This window comes from Mobula birostris, chromosome 12, assembly GCF_030028105.1.
Source record: "Mobula birostris isolate sMobBir1 chromosome 12, sMobBir1.hap1, whole genome shotgun sequence".
Classification (NCBI taxonomy): Eukaryota; Metazoa; Chordata; class Chondrichthyes; order Myliobatiformes; family Myliobatidae; genus Mobula; species Mobula birostris.
In genome coordinates, this window is record NC_092381.1 from 32,351,728 (window position 1) to 32,373,778 (window position 22,051).

At 40.4% G+C, this 22,051-nt stretch overlaps 1 protein-coding gene across 4 annotated transcripts in view; it reads left to right on the forward strand.

The window, feature by feature from the left end:
- The window catches only part of ptprfa (protein tyrosine phosphatase receptor type Fa), a 358,686-nt gene that overhangs the window by 312,210 nt on the left and 24,425 nt on the right, over positions 1-22,051 (forward strand). For all 4 annotated transcript variants that reach the window (XM_072273546.1, XM_072273548.1, XM_072273547.1 and 1 more), the window contains 3 exons: positions 5,333-5,452; positions 5,776-5,930; positions 8,287-8,572. In XM_072273546.1, coding sequence (XP_072129647.1) covers positions 5,333-5,452; positions 5,776-5,930; positions 8,287-8,572 — 561 coding nt within the window. The remainder of the gene's footprint in view (positions 1-5,332; positions 5,453-5,775; positions 5,931-8,286; positions 8,573-22,051) is intronic.

The following is a 22,051-nucleotide window of genomic DNA, read 5'->3' on the forward strand; positions in this document are numbered from 1 at the left end:
CCTTCCAATAACTTAAATGTTTAAGGGGAACATGAGAAGGAACTTCTTCACTCTAAAGGTGGTGAAAGTGTGAGACGAGCTGTCAGCAGGAGTGGTGGATGTAGGTTTGTTTTCAATATTTAAAAGAAATTTGGATAGGGACATAGATGGGAAGGAGTATAGAAGGTTATGATTCAGGTGCAGGTCATAGAAACATAGAGAATAGGTGCAGGAGTAGGCCATTCGGCCCTTCGAGCCTACACTGCCATTTATTATGATCATGGTTGATCATCCAACTCAGAACCCTGCCCCAGCCTTCCCTCCATACCCCCTGACCCCCGTAGCCACAAGGGCCATATCTAACTCCCTCTTAAATATAGCCAATGAACTGGCCTCAACTGTTTCCTGTGGCAGAGCATTCCACAGATTCACCACTCTCTGTGTGAAGAAGTTTTTCCTAATCTCGGTCCTAAAAGGCTTCCCCTCTATCCTCAAACTGTGGCTCCTCGTTCTGGACCTCCCCAACATCGGGAACAATCTTCCTGCATCTAGCCTGTCCAATCCTTTTAGGATCTTATACGTTTCAATCAGATCCCCCCTCAATCTTCTAAATTCCAACGAGTACAAGCCCAGTTCATCCAGTCTTTCTTCATGTGAAAGTCCTGCCATCCCAGGAATCAATCTGGTGAACCTTCTTTGTACTCGCTCTATGGCAAGGATGTCTTTCCTCAGATTAGGGGACCAAAACTGCACACAATACTCCAGGTGTGGTCTCACCAAGGCCTTGTACAACTGCAGTAGTACCTCCCTGCTCCTGTACTCGAATCTTCTCGCTATAAATGCCAGCATACCATTCGCCTTTTTCACCGCCTGCTGTACCTGCATGCCCACTTTCAATGACTGGTGTATAATGACACCCAGGTCTCGTTGCACCTCCCCTTTTCCTAATGGGCCACCATTCAGATAATAATCTGTTTTCCTATTTTTGCCACCAAAGTGGATAACTTCACATTTATCCGCATTAAATTGCATCTGCCATGAATTTGCCCACTCACCCAACCTATCCAAGTCACCCTGCATCCTCTTAGCATCCTCCTCACAGCTAACACTGTCACCCAGCTTCGTGTCATCCGCAAACTTGGAGATGCTGCATTTAATTCCCTCATCCAAGTCATTAATATATATTGTAAACAACTGGGGTCCCAGCACTGAGCCTTGCGGTACCCCACTAGTCACTGCCTGCCATTCTGAAAAGGTCCCGTTTATTCCCACTCTTTGCTTCCTGTCTGCTAACCAACTCTCCACCCACACCAATACCTTACCCCCAATACTGTGTGCTTTAAGTTTGCACGCTAATCTCCTGTGTGGGACCTTGTCAAAAGCCTTCTGAAAATCCAAATATACCACATCCACTGGTTCTCCCCTATCCACTCTACTAGTTACATCCTCAAAAAATTCTATGAGATTCGTCAGACATGATTTTCCTTTCACAAATCCATGCTGACTTTGTCCGATCATTTCACCGCTTTCCAAATGTGCTGTTATCACATCCTTGATAACTGACTCCAGCAGTTTCCCCACCACCGACGTTAGGCTAACCGGTCTATAATTCCCCGGTTTCTCTCTCCCTCCTTTTTTAAAAAGTGGAGTTACATTAGCCACCCTCCAATCCTCAGGAACTAGTCCAGAATCTAACGAGTTTTGAAAAATTATCACTAATGCATCCACTATTTCTTGGGCTACTTCCTTAAGCACTCTGGGATGCAGACCATCTGGCCCTGGGGATTTATCTGCCTTCAATCCCTTCAATTTACCTAACACCACTTCCCTACTAACATGTATTTCGCTCAGTTCCTCCATCTCACTGGACCCTCTGTCCCCTACTATTTCTGGAAGATTATTTATGTCCTTCTTAGTGAAGACAGAACCAAAGTAATTATTCAATTGGTCTGCCATGTCCTTGCTCCCCATAATCAATTCACCTGTTTCTGTCTGCAGGGGACCTACATTTGTCTTTACTAGTCTTTTCCTTTTTACATATCTATAAAAGCTTTTACAGTCTGTTTTTATGTTCCCTGCCAGTTTTCTCTCATAATCTTTTTTCTCCTTCCTAATTAAGCCCTTTGTCCTCCTCTGCTGAACTCTGAATTTCTCCCAGGTCAATGGGTCTCGGCAGAATAATAGTTTGGTAGGGACTTGGCCTGTTTGCATGCTGTAGAATTCTAAGATTTTCCCACCATTGAAGTAAGATTCACCTGTCTGTAGTTGCCTGGCTCATCACTGCTGCCCTTCTAAACAAAGGTACAACATGACCTCTCCTCTGGTCTTCCATGTGCACATGTGACTGTTTAAGTATAATGGGCCTTTTTTGTTTTTTCTCTTTCCTTTTAATAACTGTTTGGTTAAGTTAACATTCTTAAATATACTTGTTAATTGTATGCAGTATACGAACTGTTATTTCTTGATGTTGGGCCATTGCCAGGGGCAGTAAATCACACAGCATTCACACAAGCCAGGGTTTAGGTGGGTGAGACATTTGGCGGGACCTAGGTCATATACACCCAAGATGTAAGAAGCCTGAGAAAGGTGGGTTTCTCGCCGTGGAATCTAATAGCTGCTAGAGAGGCGCTAATGAGTCGCATTTCCGGAGACGCACAGTGAAAGGGGGGTTTCATAAGTAACTTTAGAGTTGTATGTTTTTCTGAACTACAAGAGTGTAAAGTGCTTTTAGGGTGAGCATAATCAATTTTAAAGCTATTATCATTCCTCTGAGAAAATTATTTTTGCTTTTCTAGCAAACCTAAATCATTTTATGTGTCATTAGTGGTAGTGTGGAACTGTAAAATACTAATTATGAAATACTTCCCATCTTTAAAAAAACTTTCTTCAGCTATAAAATTGCGATTTACTGAAGTGCCAGTAAAATTATTCTAATCATAATTGGTATAGGTTCTAAGACAATTCAACTAAGTTCTCAGAAGTATGTGGCTTTTTAAGAAATGCAATTGATAAAGTTATACAGTACTTTGTATTTATTAAAAACATAAAGGGTTTTTCCCCCCTTTTATAATTTGGAGCATTTTTCAGGCTGTTGAGCACAAAACTGGAATCTTACTACAAAAAGTATAATCTGTGTAACAGAAAATCAAACCAAATATATATTGTAGCTACATCCCACTAACATCTTTGGATGTTTTAATGCTACTCCTTGTCTGTGACACACATATACCCTGAACGTATTTTTTTTAAATACTGAAAGACCCATTTACCCACCCAAGGGGCCAAATGAAATATTGCCCCTTTGCTATATCCTCTAAACAACTAATTGTGACATAAATCTTTGAGTCCAGGTATACATAAAATAAAACAGATATCTTTATTTCTATGTATTAAATATGCAAAGACAGACAAAATGCTCTTATTTATTCTCATTTAGTTTTGTTGAGTTAATTCCTATTTGTATGTTTTTGAGGAAGCAGAAACACCTCAAAGTTTATTTTGAAGTTCATTCTTGTTTACTTCCTCTCAAGTTTGCCATTGCTTAGTTTGTTTAATTCTATTTATATCTTGTGACAAATAGATCTTGTTGATACTTGAATTGTGTCAAAAACTGCCACTTTGCAAATCTCCAGAATCTGTTGGAATTAACACATTACTGAACATGAAAGGAAATGAGATCTTCTCTCATCCTTAATTGTAGCTCATTTAACAAAGTACAAGTCTCTTGGTATGCTGCCAGTTGAGTAAGATCCTTGCCTGGATCTTCCTTTTCCATTTTTTTTGTCCTAAAGGGAATGGTTTGATTTAAACATTCTCTTTCCTTCTTTAGACTAGACATTGCTATGTAACTGAAGCAAGATATTTTCATATGGTCTTGCATTCTGTTACTGTAGTTTGTGGATTTCTTCTATTCTGGTTATACCAGATTAGGAAACATAGCTATGTTGTATTTCGCTTATAGAATTTTGAATGTGAGTCGCAATTTTTAAATTTGCTAAATGTGAGTATGTGGGCAGTGGGTGTGGCACATAAAGCAGTGGCCTTGTGCAGAAATATCACTAAGCTCTTTGGTAATAAGAAGTGTTAGAACATAGAATAGTACAGCACAGTACAGGCCCTTCGGCCCACAATGTTGTGCCGACCCTCAAACCCTGCCTCCCATATAAGCCCCCACCTTAAATTCCTCCATATACCTGTCTAGTAGTCTCTTAAACTTCACTAGTGTATCTGCCTCCGCCACTGACTCAGGCAGTGCATTCCACGCACCAACCACTCTCTGAGTAAAAAAAAAACTTCCTCTAATATCCTCCTTGAACTTCCCACCCCTTACCTTAAAGCCATGTCCTCTTGTAATGAGCAATGGTGCCCTGGGGAAGAGGCGCTGGCTATCTACTCTATCTAATCCTCTTATTATCTTGTACACCTCTATCATGTCTCCTCTCATCCTCCTTCTCTCCAAAGAGTAAAGCTCTAGCTCCCTTAATCTCTGATCATAATGCATACTTTCTAAACCAGGCAGCATCCTGGTAAATCTCCTCTGTACCCTTTCCAATGCTTCCACATCCTTCCTATAGTGAGGTGACCAGAACTGGACACAGTACTCCAAGTGTGGCCTAACCAGAGTTTTATAGAGCTGCATCATTACATCGCGACTCTTAAACTCTATCCCTCGACTTATGAAAGCTAACACCCCATAAGCTTTCTTAACTACCCTATCCACCTGTGAGGCAACTTTCATGGATCTGTGGACATGTACCCCCAGAATCCTCTGCTCCTCCACACTACCAAGTATCCTGCCATTTACTTTGTACTCTGCCTTGGAGTTTGTCCTTCCAAAGTGTACCACCTCACACTTCTCCGGGTTGAACTCCATCTGCCACTTCTCAGCCCACTTCTGCATACTATCAATGTCTCTCTGCAATCTTTGACAATCCTCTAACTATCTACAACACCACCAACCTTTGTGTCATCTGCAAACTTACATATTGAATTTTTTAAAAAAATACTGACATTTGATTTGAGCTTTTTGTATTTCAGTTATTGAGGCGGACTCCATTGAAGACTTAATGTTATGTAATATTAGTAATACTAAAGTGTGCTTCAAAAAATATTTATTGGCTTTGTAGTCCTCGCTATATAATAGATAAATGACAATGAATCACACTCAAAAAATTGTGTTTCTGTTGTACTTATGTGCTTTCATATACAGAAACTAGGTTAAATGAAATGTCAATGGGCAAATAACTTGCAATTTTGCCTTTAAGTATAAAAAGCTGCATTGACTAGTAACTATTTGCTTCTTCCTGATTCCTGTGCTTTAAACATTCTTAACCAGTCATCATATTTTTCATAGGTGAAATGTGATCAATATTGGCCGTGTCGAGGAACAGAGACTTATGGAATGATTCAAGTCACCCTTTTGGATATAGTGGAGCTAGCCACATATTCTGTCCGAACATTTGCACTTTATAAGGTATAACAGCCTTTTTTATGTTGTCCATGTGAATCTTGTCGTTATATGTGTTCAAAGTTAGATGTGATCAGCAAGGGGTATTTCCCCTAATCTGCTTTTCATTGCACTTGAATTATGGATTAATGAGGATTTAAAGGAAGCTCTAATCCTTACAGCCAATTCAGCAGCCAAATAGAAATGCTTACTCTTTTTGCTTTCAAGTAATGCATTTGTAGAAAGGTATATTAAATGGTGTGGTTACTGTCCCTGAGCATAAGATACACTAAGTTTTTTTTTGTAGCTTTTGTTCACAATTCAGCTTAGAAATCCTCTTTCCTTAACAGAATGGTTCAAGTGAGAAGCGAGAAGTGCGACAGTTCCAGTTCATGGCTTGGCCAGACCATGGTGTTCCAGAATACCCTACTCCAATATTGGCCTTCTTGAGGAGAGTCAAAGCATGCAATCCACCGGATGCCGGTCCTATGGTGGTTCACTGCAGGTGCACAAATCTGAAATTATTACAGAATTTTCTTAATGCTATAAAATGAGGGAAACAGTATGGATGTTGAATGTTTATGAACTTGCATTTAACTAGATGGGATTGCTAGCCATTTGAATTTCATGGTAACTTTAAACTATTTGGAATTTAGCACTTTCTGAGAATAATCAGCCCCTCAGTCTTGCACTCGGAACAAGTTTTTTTTTCTGTAGTTTTACTCCATGCTCTAATAGTAGACATTGACAATGAGGGATACTAATAATTATAAATGTAAACAGAAGCTCTTGTGTACATTATACTCAGGCTAATCTCAGCCATCAAACTTTTGAAATGTCACAAAGATAAATTATCATCTTTTGGATTAGAGTCTAGCCAACCTTTTAGCACAAGTGTGTGGCACAAGTAAAGGGAAACACAATGTAGGGAAATTAATGACAGTAAAGGGAGAAAATAAAGAATGATAATGGATGTTCCAAAATTTAAAATATGCCGAGAGAAAGTGGCTCTGTAATGTTTTGCAATAGAGGGTTAACTTTGGTGGGATCACGGGGTTAGTATTTGGAAGTTTGGTGGTGATCACATGGAGTAGATGTTTGTGTGAAAGGGTGAAAAGTACCTTCTTTCTCCGAATTGGTGCAGAGTGGTTGCAATCTATTTTTATTGTTTTAGATTACAGATGTAACTTTGTGTTATTTTAAAATAAAAAAACTGTCAACTGCAAAATACAATTTTACATAAAAATATGCAGCATACCTGTGGCATGAAGTTTGTGATTACAATATTTAATTTTCTTTCCACTTTTTCGTCCAATGCAAGGGAAATAAAATTTTATATCCTTACAGATTAAGTCACAATTTTTTTTACAGTATGCTATAAATTGGCATCTAAGGGCTCATCTTTTTCACTGGTTTTCCAGTTTGATGTGTTGTCTTACTGGAATAAGTACTAAAGAAATTAATTCATTGTGAATCTGTTTGATACATTTTTCTGTGCTTTCTAAAAAAAAAATATTTCACAGCCTTGACATTTAGAGCCTCAGGACTTCATTTAACTTTTAATCTTTGGGTATTGAGCATGCTAAATTCAACCAGTAATTAACTCAGCTGTACTATACTGCAATTTTATTTTTAAATTTATTGCTGGCAAACCTTATGTTGCTACAATGGGATTATTAATCACTTATTTCCATTATCGTTTTCATAATTGAGTTGAAATTAGGTGATTGCCTAGAGAGGGAGCAAAAACAGTTCAAATTACCCAGAGCTGTGCTATGTATCTGTCAGTCCCAATTGTAAAGGTGATCTCAAATATAAGAGTGCTTCAGTTATTGTCAAAAAGTGGTCTATAGCACATTGAGGAAGTCTAAACTAAGTTGAGAAGAGCGAGTTAGGTAAAGTGGTTCCATGCTGTAAAAAAAATTGAAGAAACAAATAAAATGTTATCTCCTGTCTTTGGGAGTTTGTTTCATCACAAAATTCACATTCTTTGTGATGGTGGAATGAAGAATTATTAAAATGCCAACTATTTTCCTTTTTTCAGTTTTTCTTTAACTGGCTGTGTCAACCCATCAACCGACACCGTCTGAACAGCTGAGACTTTATAGCATTTTCTGTTTATCTTTTACAGATTTCTTTAAACATTTGAGATGATATTCAACTCTGCATCGCTTACCTGTTGTTCAAAGTTCTAGCAATGCCTTTGTAAATTCAAGACGTGATTATTGCAGAAAAATTACTTGCTAGCCTCAAAAAACTCACGAAACTTAAAGCCATCCAAAACTGTGCTGCTTTTGTCCTTTTCCTGTGTATTTTGACCATTATTGCTTTCCAAATAAGCAGTACATAAATTGACATGCTGTGTTTTTAAATATCACTGAACCTCTCCCTGTTATTTTGTAATCTTATCATGACAGCTTTCAAATGTCTGTGCTCCTTTGATGATCACTATATTTAATTATTTCGCCATTGCTAGCTGTGTGTGCCTTTAGCTGATGAGACCTGAAGCTCTGGAATTCTCTGCCTAAATCTCTGCACCTCTCTATCCCTCATTTCTCTTTCATGACACATTAATATCATCCCTTTGACTATGCCTTTGAATGTCTACCCCAATGACTTTGTGTGTGGCTTGATGTCAAATTTTGTTTGCTAACATTTCTCGGAGGTGCCTCAAGGCATTTTCCTAAGTTAAAGGTTCTATTAAAAATAAATTGTTATTTGAGATTAAATACTAGTAAAGAACCAAGTCTGACATCCTGAATATTCTTTAGAACTATTTACAGATGTTGGACTACTTTCAATGAATGAAAACTACTAATAACAGCTTATCATTTCATGTTGACTTTTCTCCCTTTTCGTAGTGCTGGGGTGGGTCGAACTGGCTGCTTTGTCGTGATTGATGCCATGCTGGAACGAATTAAGCATGAAAAGACAGTGGATATCTATGGTCATGTCACCTGCATGAGAGCACAGCGAAATTACATGGTTCAGACAGAAGATCAGTATATCTTCATTCATGAGGCCCTCCTTGAGGCAGCAACATGTGGAAATACAGAAGTTCCAGCAAGAAGTCTCTTTGCCCACATACAGAAACTCGGTCAGGTTCCACCAGCAGAGACAGTTACAGCCATGGAATTAGAATTCAAGGTGAGTGCTGCAGCTACCATAAAGGCTTCAGACTTTGAAATTTATTTAGATCAGTTTATGTATGGAACCTTCATCTTCAGGTATATTTGGTAGAAACTATTCATGTAAATTGAAAATATTAAATACATGCTGTTTTCTAAGTTGTATCCTTTTACATTATATCTAATTGAGGTTCAGCTGGAAAAGCCTCGTTTAGTTCCTTCCCCACTTTATTTGCACATCTCTATGATAGCAAAGCCCATCAAAAAGGTAAGACAGTGACAAAGAACCTGGAACGTAACAAAATTAGGTCAATTCTGTGCTAGAGTTGTTATTAGATGTGTCATTCTGCTTTATATATCAAAGAATTCCAAAAAGAAAATAATTGTAGTGTCACAGAAATATCAGTACAAAATCTGGCTACTTTATGCCACAATTTGTACTGATTTAATTGGAACAATATTTTATCCATTTTCAAATAACATTTTATTTTATTTTCACAAATCTCCTTACATTTGCATCATTTGATTCAGTTTCTGGTAATATGTTTCATTCTTAAAACTGCAAAAAGAATACCCAATCTCCACCTTCCTGTTTTTGTTACAAACTGAATTTATGTTCCTTGGTAATTCACAAACCACATCTCTCACAACTTCATATTTCATTCCCATTCAAACTTTTTGAACATGATAAATACTTTTCTCCCTTAAAAGTCTGTAATCCACTCACTGTAGTATCTTCGAATCTTGATAGTGAATCTAAGTCCTTTTACCTTGGTATCAGGTAATTACATGAATTTTGATTCCCAAAGTTGGAATTTTCTAAGCTGAATCTAAAACTTCCAGGAACAAGTAAGGTTAGCAGCATGGATGCTTTTCATATTTCAGTAGAGCATGTTTGTTGTGAAGATACCATTATTAACATGTTATCTACATTGTATTTTCATATTTAGCCCCTTTAAAACCATGTTTTTACATGTAAAGTGTAAAGCAACTCTTAAAATTTTGAATCAGCATAGTTTGGAGAAGTTAGAGGTAGAATTTCAATAGGGCATTTTGTTACATTTGCAGGACTAATTAAGAAGAGTGAGCATTTTTAAACAGTAACTATGCTAATATGGTTTAATGGTGCTGAATTGATGGCTTCGATCAAAGTGAACTCAGAGCAATGCTCCTTCTACAAAGTATTTAGCTAAGAGCTGTGTCTATTTATCATTATTATTATTATCATCATCATCATCATCATCATCATCAGGTGCCATGCCCAGTTTGAGCTTTGACTGCCATGGCTCACACACTCCTGTTTCGGGTCAAGTGGATCAGTTCACTGGTATTCATTTCCAGTTCTCTGGCTGTTGTCTCCATCATCATTTATCTTTGCCTTCCTCTTGCCGCCTTCCCTTCAATCTTTCCCATAATTACCATGCATTCTAACTCCTCTTTCCTAATTATATGTCCAATGAAGTCACGTTGCCTTTTCATGATCTCATACATTATTTCTCTTTTTGTGCTTGTTTTATTCATGACATCCTCATTAGATATTCGTTTCATCCATGATATTCTTTGCATCCTCCTCAAAAACCACATCTCTGCTGCTTCAATTCGTTTCCTCATGTTACTAGATATTGTCCAACATTCTGAGCCATATAACATAACTGGATAAACGTAATATTTCAGTGCTCTGAGGCAGGTTGTCATGCCTAGTTTAGTGTTGATCAGTATACTCTTCATTCTCGTAAAGGTGTCTTTTGCCATGTATACCCTCTTTTTACCACCCTGACCACTTTCAGAGAGCTATCCACTTGTACCCCAAGATGCGTCTATCAAACAAATCTCTAAAAGGTCCTACTACTCACTGCATAATTTCCTCTCGCAACTAATCTCCCAAAATGCATTATCTCACGCTTGTTTGGATTAAACTCCATCTGCTATTTTTCAGCTCAGATTTCCAACTGATTTATATATGCTGAATCCTTTGACAACCTTCCTCACTCCACTGATTTTCAAGTTACTTGCAGATTTATTTATCAACCTATCAATATTTTGATCTAAATTATTTGTACATGTTACAAACAACGGAGATCCCAGCACTGATTCCTGGGAACTCCGCCGGTCATAGACTTCCAGCACTATTGTCTGTCTTTGATAGAGTCAACTTTGTATCCAACTTACCAACTCTCTATGGATTCTAAGTGAGTTAATATCCTGGTTCAGCCTATCATGGGGGATCCTTGTCAGATAGTCAGATGAAGACAACTTCTGTTGTTCTATGGCTATAACTTAAGTACTAATTCCTGTAACCATCTTGACTATACCTCTTCTCACCCTGTGTCCTGTAAAAATGCTATCCACTTTTCTCAGTTCCTTCATCTTTACTACACCTATTCCCAGGATGTGGCTTTCCCTTCTAGGACATCAGAAATAATCATCTTCCTCCTCCAAAGAACAATGTATCCATTCCTCTACCATTGATGCTGCCTCTCTTTCATTTCCTGGACAAACACACTCACCCCATCTTCCCATCACCTTAGCAGGAATAGAGTTCCTCTTGTCCTCACCTACCACCCCAACAGCCTCCACATCTAACACATCATTCTCCGTAACTTCTGCCACCTTCAACGGGATTCTACCACCAAACACACCTTAATTCCCACCCCACACCCCCACTCTCTGCTTTCCGCAGGAAACGCTCCCTCCATCATTCCTTTGTCCATTTATCCCTACCCACTAATCTTCCTCCTGACACATATCTCTGCAAGTGACAGATATGCTACAGTTACCCACGCCTCTTCCCTTTCTTCCATTCACGGCCCCAGACAGTCCTTCCAGGTGAGGCAGCACTTCACCTGTGAATCTGTTGGGGGTCATCATTGTATCCAGTGCTCCAGTTGTGGCCTCCTCTACGTTGGTGAGACCTGATGTAAATTAGGAGACCACCTTGTCGAGCAGCTTCACTCCATCAGCCAAAAGTGGAATTTCCCAGTGACCAACCATTTTAATTCCTATCCCCATTCACATTATGTGTTGGTCCATGGCCTCCTCTTTTGCCTTAATGAGGCCACTCGCAGGTTGGAGGAGCAACACCACATATTCGATCTAGGTAGCCTCCAACCTGATGGCATGAACATCAATTTATCCTTCCGGTATATTTTTTTCCCTCCCCGTTCCCCATTCTATGGCCTTTTGCCTCTTCTCCTCGCCTGCCTATCACCTGCCCCCGGTACGGCTCCTTGTTCCCTTTCTCCCATGGTCCACTTTCCTATCATATTCCTTCTTCTCCAGCTCTGTACCTTTTCCACCCGCCTGGCTTCACCCAGCACCTTCTAGCTAGTGCTCCTTCCCCTTCCCCCACCTTTTTATTCTGGCTTCTTCCCCCTTCCTTCCCAATCCTGAAGAAGGGTCTTGGCCTGAAATGTTGACTCTTTATTCGTTCCCACAAATGCTGCCCAACATGCTGAGTTCCTCCAGTATTTTGTGTGTGTTGCATCTATTGCTGTACCCTCATCGTCTCCTCAAACTACTCAAAATTTGTGAGACAAGTCCTCCCATACACAAAGCTATGCTGATTATCTGGAATGAGTCCATGCTTTTCCAAATGCGAGTAAATCTTATCCTTGGGAATCTTCTCCAACAATTTCCCTACCACTAATGTAAGACTCACAGGGTGGATTATCCCCCTTGCCCTTCTTAAACAAAGGAATAATACTGGCTCCAGTCATCTGTGACCTCACATGTGATTAGGAGATACAAAGAACTCTGTCAAAGCCACAGCAATTTCCTTCCTTTTCTCTCTCAGTATCCTGATTTGGATTCCATCATGCCCTGCAGACTTATCTAATTTTAACCTTTTCAAAACACCCAACTTCTCTACCCAGTTATGGTACTTGCTAGAATATCAACATTCCCCTTCATGATCTCACTATCAGCCACGTCCTTTGCCTTGGTGAGTACCAATGCAAAGTACTCATTTAGAACCTCACTCATTTCCTCTAGCTCCCTTGTCTTTAACCCTTTAGCTAGCTACCATCATGCACTGACTATATGTAAAAAAAACATTGAAATTCTCCTTAATCCACCAAGGACACCTCATGGTGCCGTTTATAGGTATCCATTAGTCCTGTGAGACCATGGATTTGCGCCTTGGAAGGTTTCCAGGGCGCAGGCCTGGGCAAGGTTGAATGGAAGACCAGCAGTTGCCCATGCTGCAAGTCTCCCCTCTCCATGCCACTGATGTTGTCCAAGGGAAGGGCGCTAGAGCCGATACAGCTTGGCACTGGTGTCGTCGCAGAGCAATGTGTGATTAAGTGCCTTGCTCAAGGACACACAGGCTGCCTCAGCTGAGGCTCGAACTAGCAACTTTCAGATCACTAGACTGATGCCTTAACCACTTGGCCGCATGGTGCCTTTTAGCCCTCTTATTTCCTTGTGAAGCCCCTTTTTACTGGGCCGTCTCTAGAGACAAGGCTCACTAGCCCCTGACTAACAGCCAGTGGACTCTGTTGAGAAGACCACCTTTCCCAAACTCTCTACGTCTAGGATCGGTATGACTTGGGTCCCACCAAAACCGAGAAGTTAAGATGTCTCGACCATCCAAACCCCGGTCTGTGCGAATAATGTGTAAGTACTGCCTCCATGCAATTAGCCATCGGCAAGAAATAACAGATCGTACACTGCGTACAATTATAAAGAAAGTATAATTACAAATTTCAGTTTTATTGAACAGTAGGAAAAAGGAAAGAAAACAAATAAAAACGGGCTATTACAGTTAACCCAATCCAAATGTGCACGTCAATTGGAGCACATAAATGTGGGATCCACAGACTGCGTGAAAGCACACACCACCTTCCGAATGTCACTTGAAATCCATCTTGAACAATGGGCTCCCCCACTAGAGTATTGGTCCTTCTTCCTGGAAGCTCTTCATTTGCACAAAGAACCTTGTGAACAGGGATGGCATCCTCAACCATCTTCCCACCTGTCTCCTCCCAGCTACCACCAAAAGACCTCGACCCATATCAGTGTCTGTCACAAAAACTTCTCCGTCCAGCGTTACCCAGAACCTTCTCCCAATTCCTCCATCCTGATTGGCTGACACAACGTTCCTATGTTGAACATCATAGCTCCTTATCGTTAGCTCAAACCCAAACATGCTAAAAGCAGAACAAACTGCTGTTACAGAACTGTTAAAATGAAATATCTACAGTATAACAGTAAAAATCTTAAACAGGGCATTACATTTCCTGCTTCCTTATGTTCCTCATGGGCCTTGGCAAATTTCAGCTTCTGAAAGCTTACATATTCTTCCATTTCCTTTCTAATTAAATGTTCAATATTTCTTGTCTTTCAAGGTCCCTGATCTGCAGTATCCTATCTTTCATCTCACAGAAACATATTAATCCTGAATTCTTTCCTACTAGTGTATAAAAAAACTTTCACATGTCAGATAACCTCAAGAAGCCGCTTTCAATCTACTTTCCCCTATTTTCGCCTAATACTGATGTTAATTTGCCTTTACTCAAGTTCACCTGCGTGCCAACCTGATCCTTATTCAGAGTTATCTTAAAACATACGGAACAATGTCCACTATTCTGAAACTCCAATCACCTTGTCAAACTCAACTCAAGTTAGGCTAACTATGTAGTAGATCGAGGAACCCTTCTGGTGATGCCTAATAAATTCTGCCCCGTTTAAGCCCCTGGCATTAAAGCATATGTGAAGTTTAGGAAGCTGACTCACCATCTGTATTGGGTAAGTGAAAATCACCCACTGCAAAGAAGCCTGTTGTTTTTACATCTGTCCAACATGTTTGGTCTCCTGTCCCCCACTGGCTGGAGGGAGGTCTTGTTCAAAGTTCTATGAACTTTGAACTCTATCTTGTCTGATACATCTGAAGCCTGGGTTGTTGAGTTGTCAGTCCTGCTTTCTCTAACAGTCAATTTTCTATAATGGTTGCAGCATCATAGTTCAAGATAGAGATCAATAGATTATTGAATAGTTAGGAAATCAAGAGATACAGGTGTCCCCCGCTTTTTGAACGTTCGCTTTACAAAACCTCACTGTTACGAAAGACCTACATTAGTATCCTATTTTCGCTTTCAGAAGGTGTTTTCACTGTTACGAAAAAAAAAATCAGCGCGCGATAAAAGGCAGTGCGCCCCGAGCAGCCGCTCTCCCCCGGATTCGGAACTGCTTTGCTTTAACAGGTGCCTGTGAGCAGCCGTTTGCAAGATGAGTTCTATGGTATCGGAAAAGCCTGAAAGAGCTCATAAGGGTGTTACACTTACAGTAAAACTAGATATAATTAAGCGTTTTGATCGTGGTGAACGAAGCAAGGACAACGTGAGTTTGGCTTGTGGAAGCTGACGAACATGATGTTGAAGAGGTTTTGGCATCCCATCACGAAGAACTGACAGATGAAGAGCTGATGCAATTGGAAGAAAGAAGGATAACAATCGAAACTGAATGAGGAATGATAAAGTACAACTTTAATTTTGAAAGGGTACGTCGGTTTAGGGGATATTTGCAGGATGGTTTAGTCCTTATTAAAGAACTGTGTGATAGAAAAATGCGCAAGGCTCAGCAGTCAAGCAAGCCTTCCACATCAGCCACAGCAGACGACGAACCTCGACCTTCGACATCGAGGCGGGCAGAGATAGAAGAAGATGAGCTTCCTGCTCTAATGGAAACAGGCGACAAGATGACACCGCAGTGTCCCACCACTCCAACCCCCAGGCCACGGACAGTTACCAGTTCACGGAGAATGCAAAGGTAGCCGGGAGGCACACAGCACATCTTTAAGAAAAAAGCCGAAATAAACATGCTAATTAATTAGGGGCCGCCGACACATAATTGTCGGCCCAGATCAGAGACGATGCAATCGGAAATCGGCACTGATCTGGGTCGACAATTGCAGGCGGCACCTAATTAATTAGCATGTTTGTTTCGGCTTTTTTCTTAAAGATGTGCTGTGTACCTCCCGGCTACCGCTGGACCCCTGCGTTCCTCGCGGCAATGTATCACTCAGCGGCCTGGAGGGTGGGGGCCACTGCACCACCCAACCTGCAACGACTCAGTCTAACACACCATCATCAGTGTGCTCGCTGTCTTCCCAATTTCTGTAAGTGATACTACACTGTACATACATTATTTCTACTTTGTATAGGCTGTGTATTTTTACGTGTTATTTGGTATGCTTTGCCAGCTTCATAGCTTAAAGGTTAATGGAGAGCGCTTGTGCCGTGTTTTTGCCAACAACGCTTGCGTGAGATTTTCTGCCGACGGCGCTTGCGTGAGATTTTCGCTACGGAGAACAATTCAGTAATGATTGTGGAAAAGTATTTCTACTTTATATAGGCTGTGTATTTATCATACCATTCCTGCTTTTACTATATGTTACTGTTATTTTAGGTTTTATGTGTTATTTGGCATGATTTGGTAGGTTATTTTTGGGTCTGCGAACGCAAATTTTCCCATATAAATAAATGGTAATTGCTTCTTCGCTTTACGACATTCGGCTTACGAACCGTTTCATAGGAATGCTCTACCTTCGGATGGCGGGAGAAACCTGGCGTTTTTACGGAGTAAAAAGTAGTACTGAATAAGAAGATTAGTTATGATTTTATGGAATAACAGAGCAGGCACCAAGGTCAAGGGGCCCCTACTCTGCTTTATTTCCCATCTTAAACAGTAATTTTTTAGTATAATTATTTCATGTGTTTTTTATGTTGTTCAAGTTTGAAGTATTCCTTCAAGTAAACTTGGCAGAATGTTTGTGTAATGACAAATTTGTAGAGCATTAATACATTTTGATAAGAATAAAGAGGCCATATGCTGCTTTGTAATTAAGTGTCTGTAGGTAGAGAAATATACAAATCACTCATAATAGTTGCATGGCATAAAAGAATCCCGGTATTAATGTCTTGAATAGAATTGTAAAGCAGAAAAATGCAATGAAATTTGCATGGAACCTAAATCACTTCACACTTTAAAGCAGCCTTTCTTAACCTTTATTCCCTGGAGGAACCCTTGAAATAATTTTCAGGTCTCGGGGAATCCCTGTGTAAAAACTATATCAACAGCTCATGGTACGTTAGCGTGCTTAGAAAATTGTAGATTTAATAATCCAAAATAATTGTCAATACTTAATTGAGTAGACAATGAATTTTTAGCCAACATTTCTTGAAAAAACGGGCAGTTAATCTTTGCTTACCCTTCTTGAAGTTGATCTCTTTCTTTCCCTTTCATAAATTTTCAAAACTCATAGGGCAAACATAAGAAATTTCTGTTTCAGTAAGACTCGGGACTTTCTGATATCCTTCCTCACTCTCAAGCCCAAATGGCCATGGAAGCATTTCAATATTCCCTTTTGCAACATGATTTTTCCAGAGATTGAATTTCCTTTTAAATCCAAGAATCTTGTGGCTTGAAGTCAAAACATTTTCGCCAGTGCCTTGCATGGACTTGTTCAATTGGATCATATGATGAAAACTCTCTGCTTAGTTGGCTAGTTTCCGCAGCCATTCTTCATCTTCAAAGCACTCTGCAAAATCTGGCCTGCTGTTTTCTTGAAAGTACTGCAATTCACCTTTCAACTCAAACACCCTATTGAAACTCATCTTCTGCTTAGCTGTTGGATTTCTGTATATAGCAGGAGATTGGTGTGCTCTTTGTCCAGGATTTCACAGAGTTTTTTTGATCTTGAGTGAACTGGTCTTTGTTTAATAAAGTTAGCCATTTTTGTAGCATCATCCAGAATTATTTTCTTCTTTTTTTCAAGAAAAACTGAACCTCTTATGGGACACCATCAGTTCAGATGCCAATACGGTTCCTCCAAGCCAAACCTTTTGTTTCCAGATATGAAGACAAAACATTGAGTATATCTTGGTCTTTCCTTGTTTTGGGCAATCCTTTGTAATAGAAAAAGTTTTCTTGAATTTCACCATCATTTACAACTCTTACAAATGCTACAATGTGATATTTATTGGTGAAATCTGTTGACTCATCAACCTGGCTAGAGAAGCCTTTCTTCAGTTTATCACACAAACCTCTTCAGCATCATGTGGCATGTCATCAATATGTCAACTAATCATATTGTTTGAGAGTGAAACATTTTCAATTTCTCATACTGCATCAAAATACGAAAATTCACTTCTAACCTACACACCTTTTGCAACGTTTACAACAACAGCAAAGCAGCAGACCGGCAGCTGAGTCATGGCATGTAAAAATTCCTTTAGACTGAAAATTTCCCTCCAATTTTCTACATTTTCTAAACTCCTCATTAGCCTACCGTCCTCCTCTCTGTGCAATACAGCCCTCACCAATTATCAGCCTACTGTCCTCCCCTCCCTATAATGCAGCACTCACCAATTATCAACGACCTCCCCTACCTCGCATCAGAAACTGAGAATGGACTCAAACAAATAGGCACGGTCCTACTGCGCACAGACATACTTGACTGAGAGACCGCTAATGAGATTGCTAACAGGTCTGCTCAGTCACTGCCCAGCACTGTGAGCGCGGGCATTGCACATTGCATGAAGTTCAAAAAACGATTTTTTTTTTTCATCACAATCTCTTACAGAACCCCGGTTGAGAAACACTGCTTTAAAGTGTGTAAGTTCTTACATTTAAAAACTATAAACATTATTAAAATAGTTCATTGTTATTATGAGAAGGTTATACTGTTATTTAAGAAGCAGTATAATTCACAAAATGAGTGTTATACCAACCAGAAAGATTTATTAGGCTGACACGGTTATCTTTAGGATAGAAAAGGCTCAAGGAGGAATCAGGGAATCATCTTCGAGATTTCGAAAAAGTGAGACTGCTTTTACTTGTGACTTGTAATTGCTCAAAGGATGATAAATACAAGATGGTCACTAATGAATCCAGGGTGGAATTCTGGAGAAATGTCATTATCTAGGATGAGTACTGCAAAGATACATTTAGGAAAAAAAATAGTCAGACAAATGAAGGAAAAAGGCCCAGATATAGAAATGGATGGGAGATGGCCATCCACTTGTAGGCCTGGTGGATTGAATATTCAGTTTCTGAATTATAATTTCTATTTATCAATGTAATAGTCAAATACTTATTTTTCTTTTAAACCGTTTGATAATCTTGATTAATAATAAAAGAGACTAATTGAAAACAAACTCAAATATTGAAAACAATCATGTTTATGTAATGTCTTTATGACAGTCAAACAGATCTCAATGGGATTACATGTACTTTCATGTGTGAGATCTAAGTTAATATTGCTTTTGAATTCTCAGCTTGTCTTTGGAACTATTGCTTAAGCTTTTAAATTGATATGACCGTTGGTCCCTCAGCAGAGCCATCAAAGCGTGGTGTATGATTAAGATTGCTGTGTGATTCCAGTCTCTTGGAACTTGCTGTTGTGTTAACTTCAAAAAGGTCTAGACCAGTGATATTTTTTGTTTGTCGTAATTGCCTCATAAAATATGTTTGTGGGGGAAAAAACTTCAAAATTCCAGAGCTGTTATCGAATTAAATCTTTATACTCAGTATTTCAAACAGTGGGAGCAACTGTCATTCTCTATCATTCTGGTTAAATGTACTTTCTCATGTTTATTATAATGGAAAAAAGAGAAAACACCTCGATTTGTATGGGACTTTTCATGACTTAGGTACCAGTGAACTACACCTAAATTTTTGAAGTCACTAATGTAATGTATGAAAGGAGCCAGTCAACTTACTTAAAGTAAATAGCAATACAGGTTTCCCCGCCATCCGAAGGTAGAGCGTTCCTATGAAACGGTTCGTAAACCGGAATGTCGTAAAGCGAAGAAGCAATTACCATTTGTTTATATGGGAAATATTTGTGAGCATTCGCAGACCCAAAAATAACTTACCAAATCATGCCAAATAACACACAAAACCTAAAATAACAGTAACATATAGTAAAAGCAGGAATGATATGATAAATACACAGCCTATATAAAGTAGAAATACTTTTCCACAATCATTGCCGCACTGTCCACTGTAGCGAAAATCTCACGCAAGCGCTGTCAGCAGAAAATCTCACGCAAGCGTTGTTGGCAAAAACACTCTCCAGTAACCTTTAAGCTATGAAGCTGCCAAATCATACCAAATAACACATAAAAATACACAGCCTTTATAAAGTAGAAATAATGTATGTACAGTCTAGTTTCACTTACTGGAATTGGGACAGCACCGAGCACACTGATGATGGTGTGTTAGGCTGAGTTGGAGGTTGGGGTGGTACAGTGGCCCCCACCCTCCAGGCCGCTGACCGATACCGATCTGCGAAGCATGCAGGGATCCAGTGGTAGCCGGGAGGCACACAGCATATCTTTAAGAAAAAAAAAGCAGAAATAAACAAGCTAATTAATTAGGTGCCGCCCAGCACGTAAATGTCGGCCCAGATCAGAGGCAATGCAATCGGCAATTGCCTCTGATCTGGGCCGACATTTACATGCCGGGCGGCACCTAATTAATTAGCTTGTTTATTTCGGCTTTGTCTTAAGGATGTACTGTGTGCCTCCTGGCTACCACTGCATTCTCCGCAAATTGGTATCTGTCCATGGCCCGTTCGCTACTGCATTCAGTTTTGATTGTTATCCTTTCCTCTTCCAATTGCATCAGCTCTTCATCTATCAGTTCTTGGTCATGAGATGCCAAAACCTCTTCAGCCTCATTTTCGTCAACTTCCAGAAGCCAAACTCACTTTGTTCACCAGGATTGAAATGCTTAATTATGTCTAGTTTTACGCTAGGTGTAATACCCTTACGAGCTCTTTTAGGCTTTTCCGATACCATCTTGCTAATGGCTGCTCACAGGCACATGTTTAAGCAATACCGGTGAGAATGCCGTTCCCGGGGAGAGCTGCTGCTTGGGGCATGCGCTGATTTTTTTTTCGTGAGCTGCTTTTCCCGTGCTCTGCCCTTCTTCGTAACAGTGAAAACACCTTCTGTTAGCGAAAACAGGGAACTAATGTAGGTCTTTCGTAACAGTGAGGTTTCGTAAAGCGAACGTTCGAAAAGTGGGGGACACCTGTAAAACACTAATTAGCGGTGTTAGTTAAGGGATAAATATAGGTAGAGGTAACTCCCTACTATTTTTAAAGATGCATGGGATTTTTTTTATACCCCTCTGAAAGAGCCTATGGCACCACAAGTTTAAGGTCAGGTGCGCCGAGATGCAGCTCCTAAGGGACCGCGTTAGCGAACTGGAGCTGCAGCTCGATGACCTTGTCTGGTCAGGGAGAGTGAGGAGTTGATAGAGTGGAGTTACAGGCAGGTGGTCACACCGGGGCCACAGGAGGCAGACCAGTGGGTCATGGTTAGGAGGGGGAAGGGGAAGAGTCAGGTAATAGAGAGTACCCAGGTGGCTGTGCCCCTTGACAATAGGTACTCCTGTTTGAGTCTGTTGGGGGGGGGGGACAGCTTACCTGGGGGAAGCGACAGTGACCGTGCCTCCGGCACAGAGTCCGGTCCTGTAGCTCAGAAGGGTAGTGAAAGGAAGAGGAGGGCAGTTGTAATAGGGGACTCGATAGTAAGGGGGTCAGATAGGGGATTCTGTGGATGCAGTCCAGAGACCTGGATGGTAGTTTGCCTCCCTGGTGCCAGGGTCCGGGATATTTCTGATCGTGTCCAAGATATCCTGAAGTGGGAGGGTGAGGAGCCAGAGGTCGTGGTACATATAGGTACCAATGACGTAGGTAGGAAAAGGGAAGAGGTCCTGAAAGGAGAACATAGGGAGCTAGGAAAGGAGTTGAGAAGAAGGACCGCAAAGGTAGTAATCTCGGGATTACTGCCTGTGCCATGCGACAGTGAGAGTAGGAATGCAATGAGGTGGAGGATAAATGCGTGGCTGAAGGATTGGAGCAGGGGGCAGAGATTCAAGTTTTTGGATCATTGGGACCTCTTTTGGCGCAGGCGTGACCTGTACCAAAAGGACGGGTTACACTTGAATCCTAGGGGGACCAATATCCTGGCAGGGAGATTAGCGAGGGCTACTGAGGTGACTTTAAACTAGAATGGTTGCGGGGTGGGAATCAAATTAAAGAGGCTAGGCGAGAGGAGGTTAGTTCACAACAGGGGGTTGGGAACCAGTGCAGAGAGACAGAGGGGTGTAAAATGACGGTAGAAGCAAAAAGTAGTAAGGTGAAAAGTAAAAGTGGCAGGCAGGCAAATCCAGGGCAAAAATCAAAAAGGGCCACTTTTCAACATAATTGTATAAGGGCTAAGAGACTTGTAAAAGCATGCCTGAAGGCTTTGTGTGTCAATGCAAGGAGCATTTGTAACAAGGTGGATGAATTAAAAGGGCAGATTGTTATTAATGAATATGATATAGTTGGGATCACAGAGACATGGCTCCAGGGTGGCCAAGGATGGGAGCTCAACATTCAGGGATATTCAATATTCAGGAGGGATAGACATGAAAGAAAAGGAGGTGGGGTGGCGTTGATGGTTAGAGGGGAGATTAACGCAATAGAAAGGAAGGACATAAGCCG